This window comes from Idiotropiscis lumnitzeri, chromosome 7, assembly GCF_059441095.1.
Source record: "Idiotropiscis lumnitzeri isolate Australia: NSW breed Sydney's pygmy pipehorse chromosome 7, RoL_Ilum_1.0, whole genome shotgun sequence".
Classification (NCBI taxonomy): Eukaryota; Metazoa; Chordata; class Actinopteri; order Syngnathiformes; family Syngnathidae; genus Idiotropiscis; species Idiotropiscis lumnitzeri.
The window spans coordinates 10968346-10995033 of record NC_142397.1 but is presented as its reverse complement, the minus strand read 5'-3'; the positions used below and the strand labels follow the sequence as shown (position 1 = coordinate 10995033).

General features: G+C 39.2%; 1 protein-coding gene across 7 annotated transcripts in view; it reads right to left on the bottom strand.

The window, feature by feature from the left end:
• The window catches only part of gramd1bb (GRAM domain containing 1Bb), a 63659-nt gene that overhangs the window by 12722 nt on the left and 24249 nt on the right, over positions 1–26688 (bottom strand). For 4 of the 7 annotated variants that reach the window (XM_088300082.1, XM_088300075.1, XM_088300078.1 and 1 more), the window contains 5 exons: positions 11674–11884; positions 9224–9244; positions 7731–7754; positions 5289–5309; positions 4713–4736 (listed from right to left, as the gene is read on the bottom strand). In XM_088300082.1, the coding sequence (XP_088156208.1) occupies positions 4713–4736; positions 5289–5309; positions 7731–7754; positions 9224–9244; positions 11674–11884 (301 nt within the window). Of the gene's footprint in view, positions 1–4712; positions 4737–5288; positions 5310–7730; positions 7755–9223; positions 9245–11673; positions 11885–16790; positions 16998–17248; positions 17773–26688 lie in introns of those variants that run through there. The other 3 variants (XM_088300081.1, XM_088300077.1, XM_088300076.1) reach the window with 3 other exon arrangements.

The window sequence follows — 26688 nt, the reverse complement described above, 5'->3', positions numbered from 1 at the left end:
TTACACACACACACAGGGAGAGGAGTTACGGCCGTTGCCCTCGAGTAACCCCGAGCAACAAGTCCTTTATTATCATGGCAGAAGCACCCACCTCCCCACCAACACCACTCCTCTCTCTTATTCCAAGGAAGCGTGCGAGTTTGTGTGTGGGTTTGAGAGCGTTGTAATGACTTTGTTTATGACCCACAGATTGAAGCACGTCAAGAAGTGAAAGAATGGCGAAGGGGCGACCGGGTGGACATAGCTGAGGAGGTTGAGAGAAAACGTGAAGGAAGTTTAAGTCTGTTGAGTCTGGCGAAGTGGTTGAGTTACAGAGAACAGATGTGAGCATAACCTCCAGTTACCTCTGACTGCAAAACAACACCATCAATCATGACACAGTCAGAACTGGGCTGCAGAACAACAAAGCCAGTGTAACATATGACAAAACGCAAAACTGTGATGCGGTTCTTGTCAAGCCGATGCGCCAATAAGGGCAAATTTTGTGAAGGAGTCCCTGTGCAGTGGAACCTTAAGGAGCGTGATCAAAATCATATGCCTCAACAATTAATCTCGATACTTAACCACTGTCATGCATGACATTGCAGCGTATCAACCTATAGACCTCAGCTAAGCAAAAGTAGAAAATTTGTGAAGAAAGCTGACTTGAAAGCAATACGACTGCACTGGAATGATTTTCATAGACAACATATTCACTCTGTGATACTAGAAGAGGTGATTTCTATCCTCCATTGTTTCCAAAGGGTATAACATTCTCAAAATCCGAACAAATCAAGTTCAACCAGCTTTCCAGGAATTGAATGCGCTCGAGCTTTGACCTCCAACGGAGCAAAGTGCATTGGCTGACAGCAGTACAGTAAGCGCATCCGATTGGCCTCTGATTGGATACTCATTTGCAATTTCATGGCATCAATTAAAAAAAAAAAAAAAATCACTTTTGCCTGCGAACTTGGTCAAAAGCGATAATGTGTTGAATAATGGTGGTTGTGCTGAAAAAATTAAGTTGTCAATTCCATTTGGATTTTAAGTACAATGCAAAGAAATGGCTGACGAGCACCAACATTGTCATCTAACATATGATTTAAATTTATTTACAATAGAAATTCAAGAATTGATAGAAGCAACTGTGACATGAGTTTTGTTTTACTATCATGCTGTCACATTTTCATAACTGACCAGTTTGGTTATCAAGAGCCAACAAAGGGATGTTGATGAAAATTAGCCATTTGGCCAAATCAGGCCATACATTTTCATGCGCATTGATCTACACAATATTTTATTTATTTATTTATTTTTGCAAAGAAATTAACATTTCTTTTTTTTTCCATTTATTTTTTACACAGTATATTTGGGTCAGTGGAGCTGAAATCCAGATCAAACAGGTGTGCCTAGTATTGTAAGCTTTGGCCAGTCGCCCCCGGGCTCACGCTGGCGGAAATGTAGTTGTGAGGCCACTCATGTACGCGTGACACATGATCCCCTTTACGCTACCTTTCAGCGGGACAGAAAGATGTAAAGCTTGCAGCTTCTATTTTGATGGCACCCCACATTCTGTACATTGGCATGCATAACCTCCTGCAACACTTGACTAAAAATATTACCAAGAATCTCGGAGGCAATCCTGTTGGTGGAGGCCACGGCGGTGCGAGTCTACCCCGTCATTCCAAGGACTCTAACTGTGACTTCCTGCTGTTGCCCAATATATGCCCTCTAACCACTCTCTGAGTACTGAAATCATACTGGCAGGAACTGATGGTAAACTGCTGATTATTCACATAAAAAAAAAAAAAACATCTCGCAAGTAGAACGCCTTTCGAGCATGTGGTTAAAATTTTCAGTTGAACTCAGGCTGACAGGATAAATTTTCCTTGGAAATGACTTGCGGCGCCACAGCTCTGAGTGGTCTTTTATTTAAAGATCATTCAACTCATTGTACATCAATAAAATCAAGTGAATAACGGGGTCATTGTTGCACCAATGCAGTGTTTAGGTAGTAGGTATTTATAGATCTGGTTAACTATTAACCCCGTGCACAAACACACAGGGATGGAAGAGGCTGGTACCGTAAACCAGGGTGGCGTTTGAGTCATTTTAAGGGTGGAGGCGACTGATAAGCTCATCCTTTTTACTACAGCAGCTTTTCATTAATATTTGACTTCAGTCCATTTCATTATTACGTAACGATGTGGGTGGGCGTCAGAAACGATACTGATGAGGAAATGAAGAGAACCGCTTGCACACGGCATCTCTTTTTGGCAGCCTCTGTTGCTGTTTTGAATAACAACCACATGCACTCCCCACCCTTTTTTTTTTTGTCAATGTATTCCCTCTTGTTTGTGCAGCCTGAGTGAAGAGCTGCAGAGGAAGGATTCATATGAAGCTTGTGCAGATGAATCGAGCCTTTTAGATGATTATAAGTCACTCAAGGGCAATTTGAAGTAAAAATAATTGTGGCTTCACTGGTGTAACAAGGTACCATTTCCATGAGGTGGACGGACATACGCAGATCACAAGACCATTTTCAACGAAGAAAACAAGCCTTGCCGTTGTGTTGCTCTGATAACATCTGAGATCTCATGATAAAAACAACTTCAATAACAGATTAATCGGTTTCTTTTTACTTTCACACTGTCGCCTTTTTTCTTAAAACAATTATTACTCAAGCAAAAGGTAGCCAAGTTGTGCTCAATATTGAGCCTGTAATTATGACACGTTTTGAGAAGTAGTGACCATTTGGATCACCAGCACAAAGGTTGCTCATTTCTCTTTTATTATACAATGTAACCCAAAAGTCACTGTACACTTTCTTTAATCAATTTCATTTCGGGGATCATTCCAGACAGACGTCTTCTTCTTGTTTAGTGCTTTATGACATGGGATTTACTTCCTCATTTATTCGCAAAACTCTGCTGATTTTGGCATCTGTGATTAGGCAAATGTATTGCATTGCATGTGGAACTTCCGCCTGGCGACAATTTAGATGCAATAACGCCGTTATTAACCGTTCGTTGCCTTATAGCGACATTATAATTCTATAAGTAACATACACACTGTAAATAGTATTTATTATTATTATTATATTTTTTACCTAAATGTAATGATTTCCGGACTTCTTTGATCGCATCCTGCAACCGCTATTAGATTTGTGATTGAATGATCAAGGATGCGGGGTTGGAACTCCTGTCTATATCTTCAACGGAATTCTGTTTCCGCCTCAAGCATAGATCTGCATCACAGATGTGCAAATGCCCATGCAATGTGCACTAGCATAACCCCATACCATCAAAAATGCTTGCTTTTGACCATTGCGCTGATAACAACCCGGTTAGTCCTTTTCCTCTTTGGCTGTCAGTAATTTCCCAAAACAACTTGATATGTGGACTCATCAGACCACATCACAATTTTCCACTTTGTCTCAGTGCATGTCAGATGAGCTCAGGTCCTGAGAAGCCGGCAGCATTTCAGGGTTTTGTTGATTAGTGGCTTTCACTTTGCATGGTTTGGTTGAAACTTGCATTTGTAGATGAAGTGAAGAACAGTTTTCCTTGACAATGGATTTCTGAAGTATTCCCGAGCCCATATGGAAAAGGTCTTTACACCAGAGGTGACCGTTGCGTCAGTCATGTGCAACCAGTAGCTCGCAAAGGGGTCGTTTGGCAATGGCATGGCATTAAAAAAACAGAGCCCCTCCTATCATCTGTTGTGAAATTTGCCACTTCATTGACAAATATGCCTGTTGCAAGTGTCACTGTGCCTTTCGAAATTGTTCTGTCTACTCAAAACTTAACCTCCCCCCCAAAAAATCATACTAAAAAATGAACTAATCAAGAAATTCAAATCTCTACTCTCTTGCCTTCGGTCTTTTGCACTTGGCAGAAGTCACTTATTCCGGATTTTTTTTTTTGACAATGGAATCAGACAAATAGATCTATCCATCCATCCACTGACTGAATGACTTCCTCCTCTGGACTGTGAGGCGGATGTGCGAACCAGTCGACCGTGCTGCCCATTCATACATAATATAAATGTTTTAATGAATTAAGGGACACATAGTAACTACAACAGAACTAATGTGATTTTGTAATGTTATCACTTTTTTTTTTATACGCAGAGATAATTTGTCACCCTGTGAAGGATAGTTGTTAAAGTGGATTGTAAAAAATGTCATCTGCAACTATGTCAACTCTAGACCGCTAATTGTTATTCTGATATTAGTAGAAGAGATGTGAGTAGCATGCTTACAATCCAGTGCACTAGCGAGGTATTAAAGAATCTGTTGGGGCTTGGGCAAAACCTTGTTTGCGTTTCCCTTTTCAGAGTCCAGTCCTGTGGAAAATAGCATCCCAGTCTCTATTTTTACTTGGACACAGAAACTTTAAGCCTCATGCTCCATTGCTATATAATGTAAAGCTATTCAAATCTTGGCCATAAACCCCTATTGATGGATTTGTTTAGTAGAGTGAGAACCTCCATGCGTCTGTTGCCACCTGTTGCATGCCAGAATTAGAAGTCAGAACATACATTTAAATTTGCACTTGACATAACCTTTTTAGCAATAATTATTGTGCATTTGAAGCATTGTAAATGACGTGTACAGTATTTGAATACGTAGTTTGGCATTGCACTGAGATGGGAACAGCACTCGGTAAATGAAACATATCATGACGCCAGTCTGGCAGGCCAGAGAGTGCAAGAATATAAGTCATGCTTACTCTCATGATGTGTTGTCGTTCATGCTGGGGAGAGAGTGTAAACACACAGGGAATAATAATAATAATAATAATAATAATAATAAAATAATAATAATAATAATAATAAAAGATTGGGTAAAAAAAAACACTTTTGGTGGGGCAAAGGTTCAAAGCTGTGGAATCAAGACCAACATTCCTTTTCTTGTATGCTGTGTGGGCTTAATCAAAACAAGAGAAAGTCAAAAAGTGTGTCAAAGGAGGATTTGGGATGAAGCGTATTTTTATATTCTGGGTTCGTGCGCTACCTGGTGGTAGAATAAAAAACTGCAACACTCAATTCAGCCCTAATTAAAATATATTTCACAATTTTCATCACAGGGGAGCCTTGTCTGAGACGTTACAACAAAATTTGAGTCAGAAACGTTCATATGGCCTCGGTAAGGAAGTATCAAGATTAATTCTTTTAAAATGGTGCTTTTGTTTCGATTGACACATTTAATTGTCACTGACATGTCAGCAATCCACATGCACTGTCGTAAACAATGAACACACAAAAACACGTCTAATGACATATACAGTAAGAAAAGAAGGACTTACGTTATACCAGCTTTGGCTCTTCTGCAGAGGCAAAGAGATAAGAGAGAGAGAGAGAGAAAGATTTTAATTATTCAAATGACGATTTATTCTCCATGCGGGGATGTGCAAAATGACCTGCACGTGTGAAAGGCAAACTGTACTAGCATCTTGACACGTTCGAATTAGAATCAATAAAATATTTCTTATATATATGGAAAACATTTACGAGGATAATAATGCTCAGTTTTGATTATCTCTGTCAGAAATGAATACAAGTAACAATATTCTTATGATGGTTTTAATTTTCAAGTATATCTTGAACAGTTCAAGACTGAACATTATTATTTTTTAGAAGTGTGGAATTTGTGATCAAGGGTGTGTATACATTATAGCAAATGTTAGCATAAGTCACATTTCTGTTTTAAATTGTCATTTGTAAAAATGAATTTTGGATTTTCTGAACTAGAAACTTCAGCCTAAAATTCACTCTACTGCATCAACACCCTCAGTGCTATGCACAAAAATCATCATCTTTGCTTTCTACAAAATAAAGGACAACCATGTCAAAATATTACCGCTGCACCAAGAATAGAAAAATGAAGCTAAGGCTCAGTTTCTGTTGCAACACCTTCTGCAAACTACAACCACAATAAGAAATGCAATACCATCAAGGAATACCTCTCTGACAATGACAATCAAACCTGAGCATAATTTTCTTCATAATTATCCCATTAAACTGTATAAGTGTACCAAATGAGGTGTTCGGCATTAAGCCATACTACTCCTGCACAGTGTGCTATCCCGTTTGAAAACAGCAGAGGGCAGCAGAGCGTCTCAACTTTAATCATCTCTATGACATACAATACAGGAAGTATCTCCAGCCTTATAAACGTGACGTTTCAATGGGAATCATGCAGGAGATCATTCAGGGGAGGTACATGGAAGAGATGAGGGACAAATATAGAGCTCCAGTGCATCGTAACTTAAAAAAAAAAAAAAAAAAAAAAAAAAAGAACAACCTGTAAACAGGAAAGCTAGCTTTCAATTATTGCATTTTCTCAATGTTTTACAGTAACTTTGTAGTTTTAGTACGTATTTGCAGGCAAGATGATGAGCAGGTCCATTTTATCTATTAAAATAAAAACGATAATGTGCTAAGAGCTTTGAAGGACTGTATTACATTTCAGAATTTGACAAGCAGTCATTTACAGCCATGTCATTTGCCATAACGCAACACTGCTCGCCACGGCCTGGCTGTGACAATCACTGGGCTAATGTGGACTAATCTGATTTGAAGGTGACAGCGATACAAGAGAAGAATTACTTTGAGGGTGCTGGCTGGATAAAGTGCATGCAAGTGTGTGTGTGTGCGTGACATGTTTGATGTGGCAAGTGCATGAGCCGTTTGACAACATCGAGACAGTTGGCCGATGTGTGGTGCAAAGGGTGTAGAAAGGGAACGCCAACCAGTCGGCCTCAGTTCTTGTTTAGTTGCATTTCTCAGGTTAATTTTGACACTTGACATAAATTGGAATATATTGGTAATATTTTACTCATTCATTCACAAATGCGGTTATGTCCAAATAAATGTCTCCTCCTCGTAATGTGAATAAAGCCCGTGACAAGCTTAAATTTCTATTTCCAGTTGTGAATCGGGACTGACTTGAATCTCATCAAGTCGTCATTAAAGATTGGCAGCTTCCAACACCTTGTGCAATGATCCGATACGTAACTGGCATGTTTTGGTCAGCTGTGACACCGATTTAGCACAGTTCAAAAAGAGTTAGGACTACATTTCCCAAATTCAGAGACCTTGTCTTTTAGACACAGCCTGACCAAACTGCAAATTGATGAACAGATTGTTTTAGCCAAGTAGTCTCTCATTGTTTTTTTTTTTTTTGCACAGGTCAAGGTACAAAAAAATAAGTTGTTTTTAAGAGAAGTACTGCAAGTTCACTGACAATTGAAATGTCATTTTGATTCGTTTGGCTGTCAAAAGACGTTTGATATGCACGCTACTGACATGCACCTGGATTGCTGGCATCTAATGCAATGAAGTTTGCTCAAGCGGGCGCGTTTGCGAATGGGGGTACAAGAATGATGCGTTTTTGTATGACTTTATATTATTATTATTATTTTTAATAATAATAATAAGAATAATATTTTTTACGCCCCCCAAGAAATCAAAATGACACAAAAGCTTGACTTTGCAGCTTCTCCTGTTTGGATGATGATATTTATCCGATTCGCAGCGAGAAAATGAAAACACTTGTCTCTCAGCATTCAAACTATTAAAAAGCTTGACAATATTAACACGTCCTTTCACAGGGAGGGGGAGAACACTGACAGGACTGCAGTTTTCACAGAGGATCCTACAGCGGCACGTGTAACTGAGGAAGTGGGAAGACTAGGGATCGAGTACAGAGGAGGGCCAATAGGTCAATAGACAAGAAGAATGCTTACTTTAATCAGGTTTAGTCTGTCATACTGAAAGAAAATTCAAGAGAAAACAACCAGTGAGTCAAATGAGCACAAGTGTTGAAAGAAAAACTAAGGGTCTAACGTGGTGGTCAGCTGCCTGCAAAGTGCAGCGTGACGCAGGCCCCATGTCGATGATGTCACTGCTCGGACCATGTGATTGCTGGTGTTTGTGCAGGGAGGCAGGGTTCTCCCATTTGCTGAACATGCTCTTTTTATTTGGATTGCATTAGGGTTAGGGTGATCAAGCTCACGTTGCCGGGACGACCTCACGCCATGGCTGGGGTCATGTGACCAGGGCTGACTGGCTTACAAGAGGGTGGGGATTGTGGTTGGGTGGAGGGGGGGGGGAGGTGGTTGTTGTGGACGGCTTAGTTTGAGGCACAGAAGTGAGGAGTGATGTAATCATTTGGCATGTGCTTTGTGTTTTGTGTGTGCGCGTTACAGTGTGTGAAGCAGATTGTGCATTGCAGCAAATAGGGCATCACGAGGCAGCCTGAAAATAACCCTCTTGTTTATGTACACAGTGTTTGTGACCTTTTTGTTCATTAATTTTTTTCTTTTTTTTACAACAACAAACGTTTTTCAGAACAATAGGAAATATTTAAAACTTGCCAAGCAACAACTTGCATGGATGAGAAAATCATAGCACAAATGCTTCCCAAACTTGGTAAATCATGCTTTTAAAAACTTTATTGATATTTAACCTTCATATTTTATGAGAGGAAAAAAGCCAGGAGAAAGAAACTATTTGTATAATTAACAACAATCCAGACCACGCTTGACTTTCAATTTTAATTGATGACACTAAAACAGTCTGAGGTGCATAATCGAGTACATTTATCAGGATAAGACTACGTTTGTTTGATTTGATTTTGCGCCGGTATTCTCAAAAAAAAAAAAGAAAAAAAAAAGATCCAAACACATTTTCACTCAACAGCCAAAACGTGCTACAGCTGCACAATGTGAGCTCAAATACAAGAGCTGTATCACAAATTAGGCCTTTATCAAGATAATGCTTACTTTTAATATTCTCCTTAAAAGCAATGCACAGCAGTTCTACACCACTGCAGACTACAACCATAACAATAAACAATACTTATTGAATTAATAACTCGACGAGAGCATTCATCCTTATTTCCTTTATCTCAATATATGGTGCAGCTCTTGCTTTGGATCATGCAGATGTACATAACACTGCGGCCAGTGAGTGTAAAAGCATCATCAATCAATTAACAAGTGCTACATTGCAAATCACTGCAGAGGAAACACAAGGGAAAGGTAGAGGAGGTGAGCGCGGTGTAATAGGCTGTTGTTCATGGTTACAGGATGGAGAAGCAGGCTGAAGGGTGAGGGTGCAATGTTTCCACAGAGCAGCTCACAAGGCAAGAGGAGGGACACACAGAGCCAGAGGAGGAGGAGGAGGAGGAGCAGGAGGTGCACAGAAACATTTGAAGAACAGAAAGAGTAATGCTTACTTTGGAAAGTCGCTTGTGAGACTATCATGCAAACAGGAGAAGAACAAAGAAAAACAAAATCAGATAAAAAAAGATGAACACAAAGAAATTAACACCAAGCGAAAAACAGAAAAAAAAACAGCTGAAGGTAACAGAATTGTCGTCATCAGATGGCACAGGTTATCGTGACATGAAGTGGCCAGTAACGCAGAGGGAGGGAGTGCGCACTGTGAGTGGATGAATGAACAAAGAGGACAGTAAATTAATTTAAGGAGTAGACAGACAATGACCCCATGAATGTGGCATGGCTTCAGAGCATTCATTAGCACACATTACAGACAAACTTGAGAATTAATTGCTAAATGTATATCCCAGCACATCATGCCAAATTGGCAAATGCTAAATACTCTACACCCCTTTGGGGTTGTGAGCAAAATTATGATTTATTTTGATATTTTAAAATGTAAAAAAAAATAAAAATAAAAATAAATATAAATAAAGATAAATAAATAAAGATACATATAAATAAATAAATAAATAAATAATTAACGCTGGAGATTCATTTGAAAATTTCTAACGCAGTTCAATATTTAAACTTAGTTAACTCAGTTTCATTTAAAAATAATTTGCAAACTTTGCAAAGCCAAATTCAAATACCGTACCATATTAGGTGTTAATGTTTAGCACATCATCTCACAGGAAAACACCATGCTCAAGTTACCGCTGGGACTTGCAAACCAACACTGATGGACTGTGGTGCTTGTGGGCAGAACTAAATGTACAGTATACGTTTTGACAATAGTTTCGAAGAAAGATGCCTGTAAAGCTGAACATTTTAGATCATATTTAAATTTATTTGGTATCATTTATCACCAGAAAGGTGACGTCTAAATCACACACACATCCACAGACCTTTTCATTCCCACAGACCTGCTCGCAATCATTCTAAATCCTCATCATAATTTTTTTCGTTTTAACTTCATTTTGACAACCCAGGAGGTCTTTAAAGAATAAATCATCACTTGGAGATTTTTTTTTTTTATATTCAGACCACCATTTTCATAAGAATGAAACACATATTGCCTTTTATTCATGTGCAGTTTATTATTTCATATAGAATAGAATAGAATAGAATAGAAATCCCTTTATTGTCATTGTACTCAAGTGTGCAACGAGATTAGAGTTTTAGATTTAGATTAGAGAGATATAAACTTTGTTATTTTTTTTCTTCATAAACTAAACCATGAGAATTAAATTTATAGTTTTGTCGAGTTATCAACAAAAAGAAAATGCCATATCAAAGATATATCACAAATCGTAATTGAACAACAAAAAAAAAAACTTTCACCGCTCACATGCACATACACATTTACTTGTTTTACACTCAATGAGCTTGCTTTGAATTCTTTGCTGTACTTGTGAAGTCACATTTTTGTCTGTCACAATCTGAATTTTAAGAATGAGATAAATAGGAATGAGAGAAAAATAAAAATCGGATCAACTACAGCATCAGTGTAAAAGCTGGTCTCCCCGTTACAGTGAAAGCTTTGTGTAACACCTCACACGGTCCAGGCAAGACACTTCAACAAAATGGCAAAATGAATTGTGTTGGATGACCGACCCAGAACAATTCCACCCAACTCTGGCAGAGCTCCGCAAAGCTTGTGTTGATTTAGAATTTCCAGAAGGACGACCAGACAACCAAAGTAAGAATGAGGGCCAACACAAGAGCCACTCTACTGTGAAGCTCATCTGCAGTTATGGTTGTCCTTTGTCCTTCTGGAATGATCTGCCATCTTCGCTCAGCATCGATGGAAATCTACTATGGTGACCATCGAGTCTCTCACAAAGACTTTTAATCCTCTCTTGCTCATGTTGGCCAAAAGGGGATCTCATGGAAAAGTCTTTGGAATCTGAAACTCTCGCCATTTGAATGATTATTATTTCCAATGTGTTGTTAGGCGGATTACATGCATCTTTTAGAAGATTTTTTTTTTTTGCAGACTTGCCTTAATTTTCCTTTTCCTCAGTCTTGTCTCTGAACTCCTCACATAGTTCCTTCGACCTCATAAACTGGCTTTTTGCTTTGTCAGACGAGATGCGTGATACAGATAATTAATTGAGTTCCTTTCTAAATTGTCTCCAATCAGTTGAATTTAACGCAGGTGGAATCCAGTTCAGGTGTACAAGCATCTCAAGCATTATCAAGACAAAAAGCAAAAGCATGATTTCACATTTTTGAAGAATAAACTTCAAGTATTCAGACCTTTTAATGTAGACACCTAAAAAAAGGGTCAAGTTTCATGAGGTGATTTTTTTGTTAGCTAGTTTTCTTTGTTTTTATGGTTTGTACACATTTAATATTGGAAATGTACGTGATGTCACAACTGTCAAAATTACAGCCCTCGGACACTAACGTTTGTTCTGTTTTGGTGTCTCGGGTTCAAAAAAAAGCAAACAGCATCACTCACTTTTGAGTTCTTTCCCCCGCTGCGTGCCGACTGCAGTGAGTAGGTCCTCTGGACGACTTGCTCGGGCGTGGAGGGGGACTTGTCCGAGGAGTGGTCCGAGCCCTTCTCCACCATGTTGTCACCTTCCTGGCTCTGTGGTGTGGGAGAGCGCGAGCGTTTGCGCAGGACTGGTGAGCAAGCAGGAGTGCTCTTGTTTGAGTTACTGGCAGTGCTGAAAAGAAAATAGATGCAAAGGGATGAGTAAAATATTGAAATGAAAAATCTGGGTCATTTTGTCTTGTGTTTTTTTATTGTGTTAATATTTTTGTCTTCTACAGACAAGAATTACAATGATGGGCACGGGATATGCTGCATCATAGTATGGAAAAAAAATACCATACCATCAAGTTAAAAATTTAATAATCACTTTCATTAGGAATTATTCTCATTTTTAAATGACTCTATCAGCAAAGATGTTATCACTTCATCAAAATTGAAAACTTTGACAATGTTTGTACAGTTACACACAAAAACTGCATGTGAGAACGCATGTCCTGCACACCAAAATTCTCTATGCTGGCAACTGATGTGGCGAACAGACAACTACGACTGCAATGCACGCATCACTGTAGCGGGACAATTATTGATCGGGTTATTGATCGAGCTCAGCTGACTTACATCACTCAAGGTTTTCCAGGCTTGATTCTAGAAAGTAGCACCAGTAACAACAACAAGATAGCAATCAGCAAAACCTATTTACTGTTGTTTACTATTACACGTTAAAGTTGAGGATCGCAGAGCTGTATCAGAAAGCCATCTGAATTGGAAAATTAGTTTTGAAGCATTATCAAATCTTCTATTATTGGAGAGCTATTTCTTTGAAGGAAATGCGCATATTCACAGGACAGACAAATTCATTCATATTGTAAAATGCTAACAAGAAACTCATTGCATCATACCCACTTCAACTAAGAAACCATATGGAATCGAATCGTAATCGTAATGAATCGAATCAAATTCCACTTGAGAATCAGACTGTCCTTGAATCATATCTCACCCCATGTGTCGGGATACGGATGGAATATTTTTTTTATTGGAGAGATAGACAACCTGCACTTTCAGATTTTAAATTTTGTACAACCTTTAACATTGAAATGAAACTTAGTGTATTTCGAAACTGATGACTGAACCACTATTTTCCAGGACTGCATCTTGCAGGCGAAGCGAGGTGTCTTGTAGTATGGGCTAACGGTGAATTGATTGTTATCGCTAACGGAGGAACATGTTGACTTTTCCTCTTGGATTTGCTTTAATCCCGTCATGGACGGCAATCAAGCTAAGTGCACTTGTCTGACAGACTTGGCACCTTAGCATTAGGGAGCCCCCCAAAAAAAAATTTTTTTTTAAAAAATCACATGACCAATAAAAGTGCATTTGATTTACTCGTTCAAGAGGTAGCACTTTGGAATCGTGCAGGGCTCACCAGTATGGAGCCCCCAAGGACCAAATTAGTGGCTTGTAGGACTGTAGTAATAAAAGTCATAAGTGATGGGACATTGTGATTTCCTAAGAATACTGCACATATGATTATTTGAACATGTAAAGACTTGCGTAGGTTTATAGAAATTAACTATTGCAAAGTCACACACAGATCTGGTTCCTACCTTGTTAAATAATTGGTGACAATTATTGTCACAAATCATTTTCATCAGTTCCTTCATACACTAATGCCATGTTCAAATTCTTAAGTACGTATTTTTACATAGTGTATGGACTTTAATTGTGATTTTAGTTATGGAGAGAAACAAACATTCAACGCTATCTGACCTTGTATGAAAAAGTGCTGCAGAATTCAACTGCGCTTTTAGCTTCCGATCCCAAACTGATGCCTGCACATTCACCTTCAGGATTTTCTGATAGAGCTCTTATTTCGTGCTTGCATCAATCTCAGAAAGTCGTCCAAGTCTAGAAGATGCAAAGCAGCCCCAAACAACCACATTACCACAACCATGTAAAACAACGACCATGATGTACTTTTTTCAAAAATGCTTTGTTATATATTTCGTCTACGAATATGAACGCCGCTTTCCACAAATATATTTGTATTTCTCCTCTTCTTTCAGCCAACATTTATAAAAAGTAAATTCATATACTTCGGCCGCCTATTTTAAATGTGGCATTAATGGCTTCATAAAGGCAGACATTTTCTCTAGCAATTGCTCGCTTCCCATTGTGCATGTGCACCCAATGACGTATCCGATGAGCATATACACACACGAGCATATGCTCACAATGGCCGCAACAAACAATGGACTCAGCAAGTGATGAGCAGAGCAATGAACTCAGCAGGTCAGGTAACTCAGCATGACATTATGCAAGCCATTAGCACACGACCAGCATAGGTCCACCGATAGCAGCCATGCTGCCATTACTGATGTCATGTTCAGCGTTTCATGAAGAGCAGTTCAGGCAGCTTCTGTGGCTCATATTGAAAATGAATGATGTCATAGAGGCTTCACATCTGTACAAGTAGTCAAGGAGAGATAATGCAGGCCCGCCTGTTCATGACGAGTCCATTTATATGATTACCAACCGCTCCGCTGTATACTCGCAACGTTGATTAGAGCACACTGACCTGGTTCAGAGTAGAAAATGTCTCATTGGGATCTGTTAATTGCTGTGTGTGTACATTTTGTTGCATGTTTACATTGTGTAGCACAACAGCAAATAACCACTTGAAAAGGTGCACTTTGTCCCTTACCTGGTATAGAAATAACGTCAACACAATATTACAACTTCTCCTCAGTGTAATGCAGTTCGACGCTACTAACCTGTTCTAAAGAGGTTCATAAAATTAAGACTAATTTGTTGTTAAAATAATTTGTAGGGATGTTTTATTTTTATTTTTATTGTTTGTATATTATAACAAACAAATGCATTTACTGTAAATTGCCCTTTGGTTTGAATGTGAGTGTCAAAGGTTATTTTTCTGTGCTCCGTGATTTGCTGGCGACCAATCCAAGACGCCTAACTATAGAAAATGAATGGATACATATTGTATTTAAGACATAAAAGAAAACACAGACAGGTACGATACACCTCTGCATCAGTGAATAAACTACTTCGGGAGTTTCAGTCCTGTTTTGTAGTAGTTTGAAACACTGTACGTAGTTTGGTTCCAATTCGGTTTAACTTTGACAAACCACTTCTCTCCCTCAAATGAGGCTGATTAAATGTGGTTTGAGGTTGCATTTGTAGTGCAACACTTTTTTATGACTAACATATAGGTAGCCATGATGTCTAGGTTCAAGTGTGAGGCAGTTACACATCATGTCTCTTATTCAATAGGTGCTAAGTGAGAACACTAATGATCGGCATTTTACACCATTACTCCTACGTTGAGTTGTTATATGTATTGGAAAGTGTAAAATTGGATAATAGAAAACTTCCAACATTGCGGAAACAGTTTGAGAAAGGACCTTTGTCTTATAGTATGACTTATAGTATGCTATATAGTAATAATGTATTCTAAGCTGTCAATAAAAGTCTCTCTCTCTCTCTCACCCCCCCCCTCTCTCTGACCTCAACCGCATCAAACACCTACGTAATGAACAACACTTTCCTCAGACACTCTCCAAAAGCTTGTAGTCAGTCTTCCCACAAGCTTATACTACGGCGGAGTACTCATGCCTCCAAAATCATCACTTTTCAGGAGACCCCAAAAACGACATCATTGTTCAACCATTAACATTGCACCGTGAAAGAAAGTAAGCCATTTTCAACAATTTAGTTTAATTTGTAAAAATGACCAAGTGTAAACATTCGTGAAAAATCATTAAATTTACCAAATTGGGACGTAATACAGAAAATCTGTTCAGGCTTATTTTGGTACCCCATAGAAAACTGATCCGGAATCAATTATGTTGCATTCAGAGAGATGCTTCTCAGCACACCCAATATTGGCATTGTTACTGGTATGATCAATTCCCTTCCTGCTCGATACTGTACAGCTGCATTAATTCACCGGCCTAAAGATTGAGGTCTATTTTTACCTCCGGGAGTGTGGACAAATGTTTTAACAAGAAAAAAAGCCATATTGCTTGGAGCAGTGCCCGCAACTACGCGGTTGACACAAATCTCAATTTAGAGCAACATCGGTTTAAATATTCAGGGTGTGACTAAATATACTCTTCAGGTCTGCTGCCTGAGCAGGAAAACAAAGTGACAGACAACTTAGTCTTTGTGAATGTCATCACTTGTTTTTGAAGGTATTCTGTATTTTGCACAACTAATCTATGCCACAAAATATTTCGAAGCTTAAAGGAGCAATATAAAACAATCTGCACAATATTAGGTACACTTGCAAAACATCCATCCATCGTCAGTCCATCGACACACAGTAGCACTTTATAGCGTCAGATCATAATTGGAGCCAAAATGCCTCATTATAAAGAAAACTGAATTTATTGGTTTACGTTGAGAACACAATTACTCCAAAGTAAAGCGGCGTGTGCAGAACCACACTCAGCATAAAAATGCAACCCATCTATTTTTGGGGTTATATTCTGAGAGGCTCAACTCATTTGCATGCCGTGTACCGCACGTGCAGACACCAGAGGAACTTTCAGATGTCAGTCAGCAAATGCACGTCACACTCATCCCAAATAGGTCAAAAAAAGCAAAAGGAAAACAAGCATGCTACTTGCACCACTTTGTTACAGTCTTTCCTCTAAATAAGCTCTAAAGCTCTTAAATCCGAAGGGCTAAAGCGGTCCAAGCGTTCCGTTCCACAATGCCCACAGAGTTCCGGGCCTTTCTAAGGAGGCCCCGGCTTGTTTTCATGGTTTTGCTGACCCCAGGAATAAAAACCCATCTGGCAAAAGGCCCTTCATCCTGTCTTGTGTCTGTGAATGGCCGTGCGGGGTGCCATGCTTAGCATCAGCAAGTGCACATGCACACAGCGGACATAAACATGAGCATGCGGATGTTCTCGGGCACTGCCAAACAAAATGTGCATGTTTTTGCATTGAAAGAATCGAAAAATGCTGCAAACCCAAGCGCACGTGTACATTATATAACTCCCGTCATCATACACCACCCAACCAATCAGAACACAATCATACTGCAGCTCGCCATACCCCTGGTGAAAAACTCGATCCCTCAACACGTCGCCGTAACAGCCCTCGAGGCAGCGACAGCCCTCGTTGGCCACGCTGATGCACTCAAACACCACCATGTCCTCGTAGACCAGCCCCAGCAGCGAGTTGTTCACCCAGCGAATCATCCCACCACGGACGGCGCCCTCCTCACTACCCCGTCTTTCCGCGAGAACGGAAGGAAACTAGCGCAGAGGGAGGAAAGACGGTCGAGGCAGGCAGGGAGATTTTCTTTAGCAGGCTTAGGGCCACTGATCTTCCCCAGCCAGCTCTGATCTCCTAATAACCAGCTTACATCGCCCTTAACGTAGGCTGCCAAAGCGGAGACGCTGGGGGTCTGAGGGGGCAGGCGTGCCCTCCATCCTAAATAGCACATGTTGATTTAGCCTGTCAGGGATCTCATAGGCTGTACATGGAGGCAGGTGATTCCCAGCACTAACCTGGTCGTAGCCATGTAGAGAAGCCGCTAGATTAGCCCTTTTCAAGCGGCTTCATTCATGCAGCGGCAATGAGGCACAAGAAGGAGAGGTGGAGGAGAGGAGGAAGAGGAGGGGGAGAGAGAGAGAGAAGGATAACCGGGAGGAGGGAGGATGGGTGCCAGATCATGCCAGGAGAAATGGACGAAAAAAGCGAGCAAGAAGAAAATGAGGCGGCAGTGGATTGTTAAAAAAAAAAAAAAAAAAAAAGAAAATCTGCACGGGAGGTCGTTTTGTCTTGTTTTTATCCTTTGCTCTCCTTTTCTTTGTCTAATTGAGGCTGATAGGCTCCGTCGAGCAAGCTGCCATGTTTCGTCCTCATTCTTCCTCGTCTTTGCTCCTCCACCCGCTTAGATCATCTACTTGATGGCAGCATCCGCGAGTTGCCAAACGAGGCTTTTCTCTCGTGATTTCTTTTCGCCGTCAAATACGACGGATGGCTGCATGGAAGGAGAATGACAATGTCTCACTCGCTCGCTCCCTCGCTCGCTCTCTTGTTGCATTCCACCTCTTCCCGTGGCTGCTGCTCCAGCCAGCCTGCTGCACGCTTAATTATTCATGTGCTTCATGAATGGAGGAGCTGACATCACCGGCATTCAGGTCATTTTACATTCTGAGCTGCCTCTAAATCTCACAAGAGGTCACGTCTTGCTTTGAGGTGACACACACATGGGCTAGTTTCCTTTTTCCATTGAAAACGATGGCTTTACATCAAGCCCGTGATAAAGATGGACAGGAGTGAAATACAGTATTCTCTGTATGAACTCTAAATATTTATTTTATAACGTACCAGAGATGCATTTTTATTTTGTGTCGGAGCAAGACATGAACTGTAATGACAAAATTGAGACAATTATGCATTTACTCAAAAAGTGATGGATGCTCTAATATAAGTTTTGATTGTATTCAGAAAAATTGAAGGATGCAATTCCCATTTCGATATTGTCCGACATAATAAAACAAACTAAAAACAATAATTGGAGCTATTATGTATTATAGTTATTTTATCTTACTTGTTTGTTTTAGTAATTTTAAAAACTCACTACTAAGGCATATAAACAATTTAGGATTTTTCATGATTTGGAGATCTGACCTATCCACTTTCAGAAATCAGTAATCGGTAATAAGATGGCAACTTCTTTTTTTTTTTCTTTTTTTTTCTTACTTGAGGATCTTATTGAATCATTAAAGGTTGTATCTCACTGAGCGGTGAAGGTGTGCAAAAACTCAGTAGTTGGATCGCCCCTTCAGGCACTTGTGCAGCGCCTGACTCAAAGAAAAGAAAATATAATCCATCATGCATTGTTCCACGTTTCCAAGAAAGATCGCTGCAGTGCATGTGTAATGAATTATTGACAAATTAAACTTGGGTCTTTGGTTTGCAATGGCAACAAAGCTTTTTTACTAAACTTGCGTCCGTCGGCATTTAGAGATAACTCGAAATCCAACTCATGAACAACCAATTTCACCACAACAAAGCACTGATTTATAAGGACAGCATGATGTAGAAAATCATCATCTTTTGACACACACGCACACACCCGCATCGAAAAAAAAAAGTGGGAACGCTGAGCAGAGGAATGCGGCGGAAACAAAAAGGAGGAAGCTGGTCCACTGAGCCGAACAGTACCACTATGTGCCCACATGAGCCTGCAGAAGCACACAGCAACTGACCTACTTGGGGCAACTGTTGGTGCACTTTGGGGCGTGGAAACAGATGGCAAAAATTAACATGCGCACACGCACACACAGAAATTAGTATGATTGTTTTGCTCGATAAGATTAGCTTTTGTTTCATATTAATGCATTTTCTTCAAGCAAAATTCTTGCACGCGAACCGGTGCAACCAAATTGTTTTGATTTTTAAGACTTAATATAGTATTAGTATATTACATAAATAGACAAATAAAAAAAATATAGCACTTTGCTTGACTGAAATGCCTTTTTGCTTTTTTTGGTCTGATAGGTGTTATCGAGTGAGGCTTAATGTTTCTGTTCGGCTAAACCATTTCCTCTTTTTTTGTCTGTGCATGCTGCAGATTTGCAGAAACTGATGCTTGCCACAAAATGTCCGGACACATACGGCACTTTCTGTTGCCACACCGACCTTGGCAGTGATCTGCGCTCTCTCGGGTGCTGGTGCACTTTTGGATTGTGTTACTGCAGTGTGGCTGCTAATTCAAAGGTAATATTGTGACTCACTTGTACAACATGTGTAGATGTGCAAGTGAGATTCACTTTGCATTAACGGCAAACAGTTATTGAGGTAACAAGTGCATCCATCCGATTAAAAGGAGAGCGTGTTTTTAGCGACTCGACTTGGCAACAGTAATGGGCCGATGCCTGGTTAACTGGGAAAAGTCTGACTGCGTTTTGGCCGTGCGGTTACCATGGCAGCCGGTCAAGCCATTCATTTTTTTCCCGTCTCTTGAACTGTTCCCAACTCGAAGGGAGAGTGTGTGTGTGTGTGTGCGTGGGTGTGTGTGTGGTGAGAGGATGATGCTGCATTTACTTTCACACTTGATTAGCCGGTTACAAAGAGTTTAAGCACACTTTGCTGCTGTGAACGAGTCAGTGGGGGGGTTCACGGCATTTATAAACTTTTTATATCTGTGATGCTAACTCTAACATGAACTGATTTGCTCATTAATTTGTGCATTTAATGTTGTTAACATATAGATACCCAATAAATATATATTACATAATAAATATATATTATATAATAGGTTTGCTTGGAAAAATGACAGCAGTACTAAAATGCGACGCTAAAGTTGTTTCAACTCAAAAGAGGCAGACGGCAGGTGACACTGGGCAGCAGCCAGCCAGCAGGCGGGCATGGATCTTTAACCCCAGACACTTCAAGTTTAGTCTTTACCGTGGTTGACAGGCTGACAGATTTGGGTTATTTATCAAGATTCTTTTTTTAAACTAAATGAATTTAGGAGGGAAACGCGCTCTGGAGAGGTTATCTCAGGACTTGAAGATGTCAGAGGGGACAGGAAGTTGGCAAACGGATTAAAGCCCCGAGGGACTCAGCCGCTGCCATCTGCAGATTGAAACTGCAAGATGGCTGAGTGATACTGCAGCAGGGGAGGATTTTGAAAACGTGAAGAAGAATGCAGATTTACAAATATTCGTTGTTAAAGTAATTACTTGCATTTTTTAAATTAGGTTTACACCTGACAAGAATGTTGTCCCCAGTATTCATTTTTTGATTCAATACACAAGGGTACGATTCGATTTGATATACTTTGATTTTCAATTCAAAGGAGTTCACGCAGTACAAATTTGACTTTCATATGGAAGGCATTCTCAGAAGAACCAATTCTTGCTGTAACTAGGTGCATTTGTGACTATATTAATATTTACATTAAGAATTGAAACCAATGCATGTCTTAATCAACACGACCTGATCAAAACAATAAATTCTGCCTTTATGCTTGAGGGCACTGACTTCACTTGATATGCTACTTTGGTGCAGTAACAAGATCTTGTGTGATGCGTGAAGTCATGTCAATTTATGGTGAAAAAAAGATGCAACTAAAAGTATCGAAAAAAAAGTATATGATTTTATGAATCAATATCGGGCTATGAAAAGGAAAATCAATGAAAATCAATGTATAGATTTTTTTAAACCCAGCCCTAATCTACATGGAAACTAACCAAAAAGCAAGTTTGTGCAGGACAAAGAACTGACAAATTTTTATCCTGACCTGGACAAAATCACCATACCTCTGATGGATGTGCATACAACATGCTGATATTTCCTCTCTGCTAATTTAGAACTACCTCTTCCATCATGAGTCGCTGACCTAACACCCCTATGTCTTTCCCAGAGACTACATTCATAAATACAACATTGATATTGCTGCCGTCATCCATCATGTCCCTGCGAATGTCAAAAATAGGAAAAAAAAAAAGTCATATAGTGACAAATCACATGTGGGTAGAATGCAGAGGGGACAGCATGGATGGTCCAAGTGAAAAAAAAATGAGAGGGCGTGAGGAAAAGATGAACAGCTGCAGCCAAGAAGGAAAAATACATTTGGTAGTCCTCTTTTGCTGTGGAGACCCTGAAGGGAAAGTGCAAGTCTGCAGTGGCCTAGTCTGATGATGCAGTGCTTTATCTTTAAAGCGGCACTCCGTTACCAGCATTCCAGTTGTAGCAACTGTGTCTTATTGGTTGTGTGCATCTTGCAACTGGGTATCTCAGAGAAAGAACTTCAACAATATTTCCTTACTTGACAAAGCAATCTGCAGTCCATATATGAGGAGTCTTCTTTTTCTTGCCAATATTTTGAAGACTGAGTTGCTTCTAAGGTGGGTGAGCTCCAATTGGAATTGAGTTGAAAATAGATCAGAGAGGCTGTTTGGATAAAACACGCCGAAGGATGTTTCTGGTTTCCTTGTGAGGATCTGAAGCCTCTGTATACGTCAGGGGAAGTTTCCAAATGTTTTTGAACTTCTGCTTGACGACAGCACTCACAAGTTCATAAGTGAATCGTGTATATGGACGGAGTGCGGCATCTCTGAGCAAAATGCAGCTTATGAAGAAGAAGCGTTCATATTTTTTTAAATTGACTTTACAATTTTACTTTCCTAAGGCTTGCCCATTTTTAAATATACATTAGAGGAGATAATTATTTCATACTTTGACAACGGTTTTCTGAGTTGTATGCTGGATTTTAGTGTGATTTGTGGAAATTTTTCTGGTCAAATGTCATGCTTGATGATGGTTTGAACTGTGACTCATAATTTTGACTCAATACATAATTTTTTTTAGGGCATGACTTTACATTTCATTTTATTTGGCGACTGTTCGCAGCACATTCTACAAACTGTAGTATTAACAAATAAACAAAACAAAGAAAGAATATAAAAATAAAATAAAATACATTAATTTGTTCTAACCCGACTTGGCGATCAAACATGTGGACACACACAGTCCAGTTATGAAGCTGGGCCACACTACCACGTGAAAAGTATAAGCCCCGATATTTGCCTGGCCTTTGCATCAGCTGCTGCTAGTTGGCTATGCGTGCACAGCATTGAGTGTGTATGGCAAGCCGTTTGAGCATTTATTCCATATCCTTGATATCACACATTTGTGTATTTCACTAGTGCGGTCTTTTCCAGCACTAGTTATACATTCAGCTACACTAGTGATGCCCTCTGTCGTACTAGTTGCACAGAAACTCTGACAAGTGACTCATTTTCAGCAACATGTAACTAGTAAAATGTGGATTATTCCAACATGTTAACTAGTGACATATGATTTCCTACACTAGTTCACTAGTGAGAGCGAAAATACACACTAGTTAACTAGTAACGGCAAAAATACTTACTAGTTCACTTGTGAAAGCCCTTTAAGCCTTGATATTTAACTAGTAACTTTCAAAAATGTTACTTGTCAACTAGTGATACTCCAAATTTCCACTAGTTGCACTAGTGAGAAATTTTGACTGAACTAGTTCAACTAGTGAGGTCCAAAATGTTTACTAGTTGAACGAGTGGATGCCAAACTGCTCACTAGTCAACTAGTTACACAAAAAACTAATGAGAAGGTGGGGCAGATGTGTGCATCCAGGATTCCTATTGGCTCTACAGTTAAATGCACTAATCAGAATTCAGCTTTTGTCATTGTCCCACCCACTTTATTAGTGCATGTTTTACACTAGTTGACAAGTGGTCCTGGGGAACTGAAGCTAGTTTACTAGCAGCTGCCTCTTGTGGGGTACATGTTGACTAGTGAATGCATAAAGCCAAACTACTTAAATACTTGCAATCTATTTTGGCCTTACAAGTTAACTAGAGAGGCTCAAAATATTAACTAGTGAACAAGTACATGCTGAGATATCCACTAGTTACACTAGTTGTGCTCATTTTGACCTCTCTTGTTAACTAGTAAACCACATGTATTCTAACTAGTAAAGTATTTGGGTTCAAAGTGAGTCACTAGCAAACTAGTGGCAATTATTTTCACATCACTAGTTCACAAGTGGATGACATTTGTCTCACTTGTCAGGCTCAATTCTGAACTTGTACAGACTTTGACTGAGCATGTTTGACAAAATTGCGCACCAGGTGACATGTGCGCACAACAAGTAAACTAGTGAAATCATCAAATTTGAGTAGTTGATTTGTTTCCCAATTACAACACTATACAAGTTCACACGTTGTGCCCACATATCAACTAGTAAGCAATTTTGGTTAACTAGTATGATATAAATGCCAGCTAGTATGCAAAAAACATTAGCTAGTACTCCAAAAATCCCCACATGTTAGATATTTGTTGTGCGAGTTGTGCACAGTGCCTCACTCATGATGCATAACATTTAACAAGTAAAAATAAAAGGCCAACATGTAGGAGAAAATTCAAACATGTTCAGTCAAATCTTGCACAAGTTCTTTTCTGTGTCTGACAAGTGAGACAAAATTCCTTCTACTTGTTATCTAGTCAAATAAACATCAGTGTCACTCGTTAACTAGTGACTCATTGTGGACTCAACTAGTTCACTAGAATGAAAACATGTGTTTCACAAGTTAACAAGTGGGGTAAAAATTAGACCAACTAGTGTAACTAGTGGCTATCTTTGTATTTACTTGTAAACTAGTTCACATTTTGAACCTCACTAGTCAGCTAGTAGGGTTGGCAAGATCTCAACCAGTGTGACTAGTGGACATTTTATGCCTTACTTGTGAACTATTGAGCAATTTGAGAATCTGACAAGTCAACGAGTAAGGCCAGGAAAAAGCTTAACTAGTGTCACTAGTGGACATTTGGACCTTACTAGATGACATGTAAAATGAAATATGTGACCATTGTTGTCTCTAAAATCACTCATACACTAACATGTTCACTAGTGAACTGCATTCAAATGAAGCAGGCGGGACAAGTACTTTGATTGGTCAATATCTTGATGAGATCGCTTGACGCTTTAACCCTTAAGAGGCCAGCCCGTAATACCTGTTATGAAAAGAGTGATTGTATAAAAACATTTCATACTTATGATTAATCTTACTCTCTCTCCCTCTCCACATAGAGGCTGGTGTAAAAATAGGTATGTAGTTATATAAAAGAGAAAACATGTACAATACTTTCTGTGTAGTAAATATTAAGTTTTTAAATATTCCATAATATAAAATACAGTTATCATATGTGACTAATTTCAGACTACCGTATACCAAAATCATGAGCAGTGACTGGTTAGATTATATTATTTTGAAATGGGCCGCCAATAGAAAACCATTGCATTCTTTCCTAATGATCCCCATGACCTAAAAAATGCCCATTAGTTCACTAGTAAGCTCATTTTTGTATCTTACTAGTTAACATGTAAGATAAAAATGCCCACTAGTTCACTAGTAAGCTCATTTTTGTATCTTACTAGTGAACATGTAAGATAAAAATGCCCACTAGTTCACTAGTAAGCTCATTTTTGTATCTTACTAGTGAACATGTAAGATAAAAATGCCCACTAGTTCACTAGTAAGCTCATTTTTGTATCTTACTAGTTAACATGTAAGATAAAAATGCCCACTAGTTCACTAGTAAGCTCATTTTTGTATCTTACTAGTGAACATGTAAGATAAAAATGCCCACTAGTTCACTAGTAAGCTCATTTTTGTATCTTACTAGTGAACATGTAAGATAAAAATGCCCACTAGTTCACTAGTAAGCTCATTTTTGCATCTTACTAGTTAACATGTAAGATAAAAATGCCCACTAGTTCACTAGTAAGCTCATTTTTGTATCTTACTAGTGAACATGTAAGATAAAAATGCCCACTAGTTCACTAGTAAGCTCATTTTTGTATCTTACTAGTGAACATGTAAGATAAAAATGCCCACTAGTTCACTAGTAAGCTCATTTTTGTATCTTACTAGTGAACATGTAAGATAAAAATGCCCACTAGTTCACTAGTAAGCTCATTTTTGTATCTTACTAGTGAACATGTAAGCCCATAAATGCTGTGAGGCACTAGTGTGAAATGCATGCTCAAGGCCATAGAATAAATACTCAAATGGCGTGCCTCGGCAAGCCTTTTCAATATTTATTCAACGGACGCCTTGTCACGATCCTACATTACCCAGGATTCATCCGACATGACGTTTGTTTTTCGGACAGCCAATCACGATTCATAATGTGCCAACCAGCGACTTAAGCCGAAGAGAAAACCTTCAGAGGTATTGCAATGTTTTTTGTAAATATTACTCTTAATGTGATACCAAATTTGATTTTACGATTATTTTAGGCGACAAAGTAGTGGTGTAAACGTCAAATGTGTGGTCAATTTATCAAGATAAGCCCTGCTTAAAAACTTGCTTCAACGATTTCGGAGATGTCTGTGTCCGGTTTTGATGGCGGATGGCGGCAGTTCAACGCTCACAGTTGCCGCCGAGAGCAGCTTCATGCCGGCAGGACTTTCTGAAATCTGCCGCTGCTAGTTTTATAGCGAACCGCAAAAGATGAAGATTTCCGCGCATTTGACGCTCACATTTTGACTTCACGGTGTAGTTTGTTCATTGCTCACAAGCTAATAGAGTAGGAACAAGAGTTCAATTAACGTTGGAACATAATCGTTCATTATCGTTTGCTAGCTGCGTTTGTATATTTGAATTATTTTCTTGCCTTCATTACACGCAGTATTTGTATTCCTTTGTAACTGTGTATTATAAATAAGGTTGCGCTATATGTTACTGGACAAACTATAGGTCCTGACTGCTTGGAGACCCCACGGCAGATGAGCAGCTCCATTCGGACCCTTCTGACGGCGCATCTTCTGCAGCACGATGCTGTTCATAGAAGCTAAAGGGTGATCAGCTTCCCTAAATAACACCAGGAGGAGGAGAGACACAACTTCTTCCCGAAATCTTGATAAAAACATCCCGTTTATTCATTGTTAAATTCATTATATATTTCATGTAACTTATGTTTACAATAAAATGTTTTTCAACTGTATTCTGGATATGCATTGTCTGAAATTAAGTGGTGAAACCACAACTAATATTTCCTCCAACATCGAACCTGCTCGGTCACATCTTCTGTCTTAAAAAACAAAACACAATCAGTGGCTTCAATAAAGATTGTAGAAACCTCAAAATGCACACACATTCATTTATTTGATATTACACGGTAAGAAGATTGTGTTTTTGTATTTTATTTACTTCCGTTGTTTTTCCACAACAAACAATCATTAGAGACGAGCAGGGGGTGATGTCATCAAGTATTGTAATATTATTTTATTGTGCTGTTCTCCCAAATCCGCATTTACAATACAGATTACAGCATCTTTAACAAATACGCATCAACTTTGAACAGATTCAACAACTGAAAAATCACAGCCTCGTGAAGGCAGAATTAATTGCAGGACTTCTGCATTATACTGCATTCCTTTTATTTT